General features: G+C 28.7%; 1 protein-coding gene and 1 long non-coding RNA gene across 2 annotated transcripts; both read right to left on the bottom strand.

Moving 5' to 3' along the window:
* Nucleotides 1–104: 104 nt before the first annotated feature.
* On the bottom strand, nt 105–2,233 carry LOC113373087. The gene is made up of 6 exons (XM_026613411.1): nt 2,064–2,233; nt 1,826–1,991; nt 1,350–1,566; nt 1,175–1,291; nt 935–1,102; nt 105–719 (listed from the first exon to the last, which is right to left on the bottom strand). Exons 2-6 carry the CDS (start codon nt 1,988–1,990, stop codon nt 442–444), a joined length of 945 nt encoding a protein of 314 aa, XP_026469196.1. The 5' UTR covers nt 1,991; nt 2,064–2,233; the 3' UTR covers nt 105–441.
* A 4,936-nt stretch (nt 2,234–7,169) lies between these two features.
* On the bottom strand, nt 7,170–7,964 carry LOC113373208. The gene is made up of 4 exons (XR_003366892.1): nt 7,728–7,964; nt 7,594–7,673; nt 7,359–7,488; nt 7,170–7,286 (listed from the first exon to the last, which is right to left on the bottom strand). It is a non-coding gene; the product is annotated as an uncharacterized LOC113373208 (long non-coding RNA).
* Nucleotides 7,965–11,071: the final 3,107 nt, after the last annotated feature.

Genomic DNA, 11,071 nt, shown 5'->3' with positions numbered 1-11,071 from the left:
TTTATTTATACTTAGAAATTCCTGCTGGATCTTTTAGCAATTTACTATTTTAAATGTTATGAAAATTAATCATTAATCAAAATTATTAATGGATAAATACATAAAAAAGGAATTTTAGGATATCTATAAGAATAGCTGAATTTTTGAGATTTTTTGCAATTAAATCTAAATGATTTGAATGAAATCTGAATTTTAATTATAGATACTTATAATTACTCAAACTCAATCATAAATTTTTATAACATCTTTTTGTGAATTTTATACTTTCAGAATGTTCAAGAAATCAGCTTATACTGTTTATCATTTTCAGTCATTTAGATAATGTAAATTAATAGATCTTTATGAAAAAAAGCTATCAAAACTAGAGCTATCCTTGAGGCATCCAATAGCGCTATTTACGAATGAATTTGAATATTTATCATAAAAGCATAAGAAAATCTTCTAAGGTGTGTACGGTGGTGGAGCAGACATATCACTACTATTATCTGATTCACTTCTCACCCTTGCAAAACCCATTGTGGATAGCATTGCATCACTTTGCCCGACAATGTGATTTTGATTTATTTGGTCCACATTTGTAGGAACTGATAAACCATCCCAATCTTCCCAATCAACTAAATGTCTTCTTTGTACTTCATCAGGATGGTGACGTAGGTTGTAATGAGAACTAGGAGTTGCTTGTAGTAGGGTCACAGCCGCAGAAAGTATAGCAACAGCTCCTACAAGAATGAATTAGCGCATATATTGTAATGCTCTGAATTTAATTTTATTAGGCTTAACAAAAAAACGAAGATCATCAGGAAACAATATCACTAGATGAACTTAAGAAAGACAACATAAACAATAATACATAACTTAAGATTAAATATGAATCTAATTGATTGATAATTAAAAAAGTAATTTGGACTAGGTAACAGTTTCATCATATACCAACCTGCTGCTGTCATAACATAACATCCATCATCATATTCTACTAACAGTCCTCGTGCAGCCAGTTCTAATTGAACAGTGATCCAGTAACAAACACCAATAATTGACACAATGGTTAATACAACACAAGAGGCACAGACAGCATTTCTTCTGAGAAGTTTCAAAGCAGGTCCTGTTTTTTGTAACATTTATGAGAAACAAAATTGAACAAACACAGACATATAAAATATTACCAAATATATACCTGTTGGTGCACCTAGTTCAAGAACAAGACCTGTTGCCGAAAATACTAATACCATTGCACAGAGTAAAATAACAACTCTCATCAGATTTACGATATGTGGATTTACACAGGACAGAACTATTAAGAAAACACATAAGTATGTTGAATTTTTACACTAAAAATATAATCATCATACCTCCACTACTTGAATAATATGCTACAGTCACAGGAGCTGCAAATACATCACCACCAAAGTTACCAAATTCGATGGATGACCCAGATAAGGCAAGTGCTTTTGGTCCACCATAATCAAATTCCTGACTGTTTGGAGATCCCTTCATGTCTGAAGATGCATCAAAATACCCATCAAGATTAAAGAACTGTGATAAACGTAATGATGGGACACAGTGACCCTAAAAATGTAAGTATATTAGGAATAAATCTTAATAAAAATTCATTTAAGAGTTATAGGCTACATATGTAACGATTCCATGACTTCCCTTATTTGTATATAAATTAAATTAATCAACTAATTAAACTTTTAAGTTAATTAAAGCAATAAGAGTTTACTGGATACAACAATAATAACAAGATTATAAAGCCGAACAACAATATTGCTTTTTAAAAGTTTCTTTCACTTATAAATCAAGTGTTTTTATTGATTTAGTTTACCTTGCCTCCTCGTATTCTAAACCATCTTAATTGTGCAAATGCAGTGCAAGTTAAGGCAATAACAATTAACAATAAAAATGCTGAGATATAGCCTCGATCTGATCTTTTAGGCCTTAAAGTCCATCTTAACCAAGAAAACGTTCCAGTTGGTTGCATGTTATACATTCTGTATATTTAAGATAAATGATTAATATTTGAATTAAATTAAATTTAATATGATTTTCAAAAAAGTATTAACCTTGAAATATTTTTTTATATTTATCAGTCACACAAATATTTTTAATATTTGTTTACCATAAATATATTTCATATTTGCTTTCTTTGTATATTTACATTGAGGAAATTCCAGGAATAATTAAAATATAACATCAAAATGACATTTCTCATTTATTTTCCATTTGACGTTTATTCGAACCATAGAGAAAAGTTTGACAGATTGACAGATGTCACTTTGACATCGAGAGACAAACATGAACTACGCGACTAACGGAAAGTCAAGAATTAACGGAATGCATGGTTTAAATTTTAAAACATAGATTGCGCCGCTATGGGGTTGCAAATTGCAACTTGTGACCATTTTTGAACAGTGCAAAGATTGCAAACATCTATTTTCACCTTTTCCGCCCGGCATCGATTCAAAAGCAATCTGTCAGCAATTCGGCGCCGCAATCTAACGAAAACGCTGAAAAATTGATATCATTGTGTATTTTATATGCAATTTGTTTGATTTGTGGACATTGAAAAACATAATTTAAAATACTTAGTTACAATAATACCTAAATTTATTTCTGCCGTATATTAAAGTTTAAAGCAATTTTAAATTATGTATAACAATTTTTTTTGTAAGATAAAAAAAGCTGCCAGGTTTTATCAATATTGATTGAAAAAAAAGTGATATCAAAAACGTACAAGTGTGATAATAATTTATTTAAAAGATGAGTTTTTTCGAACCATCAATTTATCTAATAATTTTTGCTTTTCAGATCTCGTTATCATAGTATTCAAAATATTTAAATAATCTTTGAATTTATTTGTTACATTTAAAAATTATTAGATAATGAATTTTCATATCTTTTTACCGATGCGAATGCATAATAATGCATTTTTATACTATTCTGGTCCAAATATAGATAACAGAATGAACAATATTGTTTTATTCAATTTATATCAGTTTTGATTTTCAATTAGATACTTTAAAGTAAAAATAAAATAATTGAGTGGTAAAAAAATTGTATTTATTTATCTAGTGTAGTGTTTCTAAATATATAGTGAAATTTTATAGTAATCATTATTTTGAAAATACTGGTTATGTAGGTAAGTAGATAAGCAGATATACGCTCAAAATTTTATATTTTTAAGGGCACAAACGATACGGGTCTTGCTTTGAAAAATCGATGCCCCCATGGTATTTAAAATATGATATACCAATTTACAACTTTGTTCTTCTATTTATTTATTTATTTATTTATTTAACGCCCATGACAATATTACAATAGATTTACATTATATAGTGTATATGCTAAAGATTAATAAAAAGAACAAAACAAAATATTCAACACTAAATAAAAATTACTTATATGAAACACTTGATAAAACCTACAAAACACTATTTATAACATCATTTGAGGAGCTTTGTTTTTTATAATTTTATATTTTACCAAAAACATCTATCTCAGAAGCAAATTCGTTTGTTGTCTTTTGTTATATTCTAAAAAAAAGGAACAACGAAAGAATTATGTTTAGAATATAAAAAGCCAGAAATAATAATTTTTTAAACCTTTCTCAAAATGCTGAAATCTGATCTCTTACCATTTCCCTTCATATTGCACGTGCACGTGCCATGGCGTACATAATTTCGGAATTTTCCAGTTTTATGATTTTAAGGTTGAATTTACTACGTAGATGATATTTTTCTCTGAATTTTGAATTTGTGTTTAATCTCGACCATATGCATATGGCCTGTAAGCAAATTGTCATGTTTGTTTACAAAAGCGTGCAGGCGTGCACATGAAAAGAAGCCTTATGTTATTTTCTCATAATCGAATGAATCGCACCATTGCGCTCCGTTAGTGGAGGAAGAGCTAATTCGATATTAACCAGTTGAGAGTGGCACTTTTATTTAAAAATTACGAGTATAATCGTCAATCACAGAATTTTGTATATATATATTAAACCAAAAACGCCAGAGACGGAATTAAATATTATATATAAAAAAGTAAGAAGTTAAACTCTTTCTATGGAGAGGCATTCATCATATCAGAGCATTTTGCCAATCAAGTTCTTAGGTATTTATTTACATTTATTATATTTTTATTATTAAAATTCATCTAATATGAATGATATATTTTCAATTTGTTGGAAAAATCTGTTTGAAGAGCTATTTTCACTTGGAAACATATTGCTGATCTATATTTTTACATCAATTGAATATAAATAAAAATAAAATTATTTTTTGTGTTTGTTTAGTCAATTATTTTTGGTAAATAGAAGAATTTTGAACATTCTTTCAACAGGATTTGTTTGTTTCAGTTTGTAGTAGTAAATATCAAAATAATTAAAAATACCACGTATTTGAAAGTTGATTAAAAACAACTTTATTTATGTTTATTGTGTACTATTTAATTTATACTTACTGATAGTCCAGTCATTTAAGCTTAAATTAGGTAAGAATCTCGGAATTGGAGTTACCCAGCTGTAAGTCTGTAAATTACTAAATACCTACATATGGTAAGGTGTCAATACCATATGTAGGTTTTGAGACAACTTTAAGGTGTAAATATACAGTATTTACAGAATTACAGCTGGGTATCTCGAATTCCGAGGTGAACTTACTATAATGACTGGACTACTATGTTTTTGTAACTAATTTTTGTGATGATCTTAGAATAGTATACAAGCCATCAATCTACAGGGTTTATTTATTGAACTATTCTTTAATTTAATTACTTCTCCATTATTAATTTATTCATAAGGAAGTGAATAGATTTCCTTATACAGCAATTCTTACGTAGAAGTATAAAGAGATATCCAAGTGTACGTTTTGTTGTATGCCGAGTGTACTAAAGTTTATACAGTTTTCCAAAATTTTCAGCAAATATATTTCATTTAAATTTTGACTTCTTGACTCTTCTTGAATCGAAAAATCAGTTTTATATCGACATTTACCTACTAATTTCCACCTCCAGTTGCATTCGTCTGCTAAGGCAAAAGGATGTTTAAAAGTTTAAAGACCCGATCTTTTATAGCCTGTGCGTTCATTCTAGCTCGGCGCATTTGTTTACAGTGATTTAAAAATAATATTTCAAGTTTTTTTTAAACTTATGATTTGACTGTTTCAAATTATGAAGTCACTGCAAAAATATTATTCATTTCTTCTGGCACAAGAATGATGGTCATTGGTTTCAAAGTTTAATTTTATTGGTTGATTTCCAAAGGCAAATTTTTGACTAACAATCAGCAAGATATAATTTTTTGTTAATAACTGTATTTGTTTATGCAATTTAACTCTATTTTAAGCCTTCCTATATTATTTAGATATATTCAGATATTAATATCACCCATATATCTCAAACCATCAATTGTATCCAGCACTTTCTTAAAATAAAAATTTAAATATTATGAAAATGAAAAAATATAAATGATAAATTGGTATATCTAAGTTTTATATAACATGATTAATTGCATGCCAACTCTTTTGATCATTTATATTTTCATAATCAAACTTAATTCAATTTTGGTTTAATCCTTCGTACAGACAGCACGATATCAAGCAGTAGTGACAGTGGCGGATTAAGCTTTCTGCCGCCCTAGGCCCTATCCGTTCAGGCGCCCTTTTTAATAGACAAAATTTTACTTTTTTAATTAAACAATTTATTTTAAATTATTTAGATATAATTTTTAACTTTGCGTTGGGTAAGTTATAGTAATTTTAAATAGTAATTTCGGAGTTACGGAGCAAAGAGTGCAGAAAATAGAAATCGAGTTTTTGAGAGAACGAAGCATCCAATTTAAATGATCTAAAAAACATTCAATTTGTAATGATGGGGAGAAGTGGTAATTAGATTTTGGCAAAGGCAGGTCCAGCCGTTACCCAGCTAAATGTGCAAAAAATGGCAGTTTTTGAGAGAACTAAGCGTCCGATTTGAAAGATTCAAAGAACTTTCTACTTATTTTAACAAAATTTTTTCAAAAAAATTTTTTTCGTGTATATTAAAAATAATTCAGATTTTATTTTTAATTCTGACTAAAGTTTTAAATCTCACATATACTAAAGAATTATTCGATGCTTTTAAAAAGAATAATAGTTATTGATTTTGAATTAGAGGTTGAAAAAATACTATATACATACTACAATGCGAAGAGATAAAATATATTTTATCAAAAACCATATAACTCTTCGCATTGTAATATTTATAGTATTTTTTCAACTAATTCAAAATTAATAATTATTGACAATATTCTTTTTGAAAGCATCTAATAATTCTTCATGAAGTTCTGAAAAAACAATTAAAAATAGCATTAATCACATATTAAAAAGCAAAGATTATTTTGCAAAAATTTTATTTTAAGATATTTCGATATTACATAATTATCAGTGATGCGCACATATATATATTGACACATTTATGTTTATTAATTAATATAATTATTTAAATATTTTATTTTTGATAATTATATGTACTTAATTAGGATGCAACTTTTTTCCTCACCACCCATGGGGTAAAGTTGCCAGGCGCGTTTTTTTTAATGTGGTGTCGCCACAGAAATAGATACTTCTATTCATATTTACGTTTCTAACATTTCAGATGGAAATGGATATAGTGTAAATACTACTAAGTATCGATTTCTGCAGCCCTAATCCACTTAAACTAACTTACAAACTAATTATACCTAACTGACCCGAATATATCGCGAAAAGAAGAACCACCGCGAAATGACCTAATGTACCCAAAAATTTCGGTTTTTAAAAATGAAAGAACCTCTCGTGGTAAAGAAAAAAATCAATATAAAATCTGTACTTTAGTATTTTAGCGGTGATTGTAAATTTATAAAAAAGAGCATTTACATGATGTACCCCCCAGATCCACCATGTAAACACTTGGAAAAAAACTTCATAGGTTCCCAGCCCATGAAGTTTATGACAAATGATAATTAATTAATTAATGTAAAGAAAAGCGCGAAAAATATAAGAGAAGTTCTTTCATGACGCCACCCTTTTGAGCTCTGAATAAAAGTACGCGAACAACCCCAAAAAAGGTACGATCGAAGATTTTAATGTCAAAACGTCCCTTAACCTGATATTAACTAAATACTACTATAATAATAAAAAGTCTTATCTCACAGTTAATTTTCCTTTTGATTATGTCATATCATCCAATTCAGTTGCAGGCGGTAGTTCAGGTAGTAGTAGTGGTGCTAGTTGGTTTTGAGTTAATATTTTCTGCCAAATCTCGTGCAAGATCTAAAAAGAGGTAAACATAGAATTTCATTACATTTATTCGTATGGGTTGCAGAAGTAATTGTTGGTACCCACTTGCACATGTCCTTTAATTCGGTAGTGGTCTCTTGGTGGTTCGTGTATATCTTGGTAAAACATATAGACATACAATATAATGTCTTCTTTGAAAGACATCTAAAATGAAAAAAAAAACACACAAATGCCCCTAAAAATAGGGACAAACAAATAAACGGGGCTCCGGTTATATTAATAAAAGCATATATGCTCATAACTAATAATAAGGTTAAATTAACAATAATAGGATAAAAACCTTTAAATATGCGTATCCTCCTGGCAGGTATTTAGAAGTCCTGGTGCTTTGTGGTGCGAAAAGAAATTAATTCTGTAACCCTGAAATAAAAAGTGGTTTAGAAAATATAAAGAAAAAAGATTTATACATATTACTTAGCAGTATGCCAATAATTTTAGTGTCTTGGTACATCAATTGGTCTGACCATGTCCTCCTATGGGTTGTGGAAGTAGTTCTTGGTAGTCACTTGCACATATCTTTCTATTCGGTAGAGTTTTTTTTGGTAGTACCTGTATGCTTGGTAAGCAATTTTCTTGCAAAGATATCTGAAATGAGATAAAAAAAACACAAGCGCCCCTAAAAATAGGGACGAACATACAAACGGGGCCCCGGTAACAAAAAAATATTTTATACTTATATCTAACTAAGGTCTAATTACTTAATATTAACTTATGAATTAAGAAAACCTGTACGTATCTATATTGAGGTGAACTGAAAGGGTTAAGGGTACTCTTGTTAGAGTGCAATGATTGCTATTTGGTATATTTAGCATCTCACTCCCAAATATGAAGGGTAATTTAACTCTGCATGCCTGAAATGAAAAGTGACTTGAGAACATGGAATAGATGATGAATCATAAATACTATATGTGGCAACCTGCTTGTAATCATTCTAGTGCTCTGGTGCATCATATAGGTACACATCTTCTCCTGTTCGTTGTTGGAGTATTCTACCTCCTGGTATCTTTAGTTGAGGCCCATTTACACTAAAATAGATGTTAATTTTGTTATTTTTTACATAATTTAGGGTTTTGTATCATCATACTTTTTTTAACTTCAAACAGTACGTCTTCAACATTTCTCCGTTTAGGAGACTTATTGTGCAATCACAAAAAATTTAAATTATTTAATTAAAATATGTTCATTGCATTACGGTAGAAAAATCAGTCAAAATAAAAACAAGTAATTTATTTAACAAAAATTTTTGATTTTTAGACTAGTTATTTACATCCATGCTACTAATAAAATAATTCCAAAAAATAAACATTGTACAAATAATACTAATTATAAATTAAAGTGTATGGGGTTGCGTTGCTTCTGGGAAAAACATCGCAAGGACCCATACACCAAATGAAAAAAAAATTATTAACGAAACGCGAATTACTAGAACCTGCCGTGGGGGGTAGGCGACAGGAACACATTTAAACGCGGAAATCGTTTTAAACGATATTAAAATTACGAATAAGTCCTCGCACGAACAAAAAAAAAATTAAAATGTGGACGCAAATAACTCATAATTATAATTTAACAAAATTATAAAAAATAATTAAAAATTGTAAATGTGATTGAATAAAAAAAAATTCATGCACAATAAATCCCTAAAGCAATCCGCCACTGCGCAAAACACTGTATGAAATCTGAAACAAAACAAATATAGTCAATCGTAAATATTTGAAAGATAAGATTTATATTAAAATTTAATATTATTTAATTATATTCAAATTTAATAATCCAAAGATTGCATCAAATTATTTATGTTAACTCAAATGCTAAAATTAAATATTTTCACAACAATAAACACTAAGGCGACACTACAGCACAAATATATTGGATTAGAAAATGTAACGCAAATCGTTTAATATAAAAGAGATGAATTTTTACTTCAATTTATTTACATTCTTATAATTATAATTCAACAGAAAATCAAGTCAAATCGAATCAAAACCCAAGTTCCAAGACACGTATTTGAAACTGAATGCACGAAATGATTACATAATACATAAATATTTTTTAAAAGACTTACCACTGACTAGTGTCCACCGAGAGGTCCAAATACAGAATGATTTTATTTGTTATTGCGCATCTTTTTTATTGGGGTCAGAAAGGGACAAAACTATGAATTGTTACCAGATGATACTAAAATTCAAAAATTCTAAAATTGTTATCTAATTGAATAGTTTCGGGTTCGGAACCATAGAGGGTGCAATACGAAAAGTTTATTGTACCTCACAATCAGTCATAATTCAACCTTCGTGGCGATATGGTCGAAATTATTACTGCTAATATTTGCATCTAGTTCTGTTTGATTCATATATTTGATTTGATTGTGAAGTATTATTTGTATTAAATACGTTTTTATTTGTATTTTCGTCTTATTAATTTGTGCGTTTTTATATATAATTGTAAAATAAAACTAGTGGTGTATGGCATCGTGCCTTAAGGCAAATTGCTGGAACTTTCCGTACCGTAATGGAATATTCGAGAAATTTAAACGGTTTTCAAATATATTATTACAGATACTGTAACTTTCATTATTTTTGCTATCTTGTTATATCTGAGCTGTAAATCATAAATCAATTTAAAAAAAAAAAATAGTTGCCTAATTTACACAAAATTGAAAAAGTGCTCCCGTATAGTCACAGTCTAAACGCATTTGCAAATAATTCCAAGCAAAAAAATATTTTTTTAAAAAAAAAATAGAAACAAATTTTTTTTTTCCAAAAGCAATTATTTTGGCGAAACAAGCAGAAAGTTCTTTGAATCATTTAAATCGAACGCTTAGTTCTCTTAAAAACTGCAATTTTTTTAACATTTAGCTCTGTATCTCCGAAACCGATGGGCCTACCTTTGCGTCCAGCGTCCGATTTAAATGATTCAAAAAAACCTTCTGCTTGTTTTAACAAAATAATTGATTTTTGAAAAAAAAATCTGTTTCAATTTTTTTTAAAACAATTTTTTTTATATATCGAAAATAATTCAGATTTTATTTTTGATTCTGACTAAAGTTTCAAAGCTCACTTATATACTTTATAAAATAGTTTCAACTTTGCAATTCAGTTTATATAATTCTTATAAATATTATACAATGTTACAGTATTTATTTGTAATAATCTATTTGAAAACATTTAATATTTTTCGAACATTTCGTTACGGTACGAGAAGTTCTAGCAATTTGCCTTAAGGCACAATGCCATACACCCCACTAGTTTTATTTTATTTTATTTCGAACAAAAAAGCTTATTAATTTGATAATTTTTATTTTAAACATGATACATCACTAAAAATATTAATGAGGCGCCCTTGAATAAGTTTGATTAGAAAACGAATAACATTCTATTTCATAGAGATTTATCTAGATCAAGATCAATCCTTAAAATAAATTGCCGTGACAAAAAAAATCGGAAAAATTTGCCGCCTCCCAAATTGTGCCGCCCTAGGCCCGGGCCTCACAAGTAGACAAGTAAACAGACAGATAGGCAGGTGGATCATATAAAAATAAAAAATATATTATAGATTAAATCGATAATTACAAATGATTTAAAATGACTTTAAAAGTCAAGAAAACTTATGTCATGTTCGAGATTTCTGAAGGAAACATAAGCTTCTTCGAAAATAAAAAAGCATACAAATTAATTAACTTTTTACGGTATTTTCTCTATCACATTTTCCTGATTCGTATCTGTATTTGACACAACATGGTAATTAATCATGTCATCTGC

Source organism: Ctenocephalides felis, unplaced genomic scaffold (genome assembly GCF_003426905.1).
Source record: "Ctenocephalides felis isolate EL2017-DRISC unplaced genomic scaffold, ASM342690v1 CF-g0.4_SCAFFOLD_01604, whole genome shotgun sequence".
NCBI lineage: Eukaryota > Metazoa > Arthropoda > Insecta > Siphonaptera > Pulicidae > Ctenocephalides > Ctenocephalides felis.
This window is presented reverse-complemented; position numbering and strand designations above follow the sequence as displayed.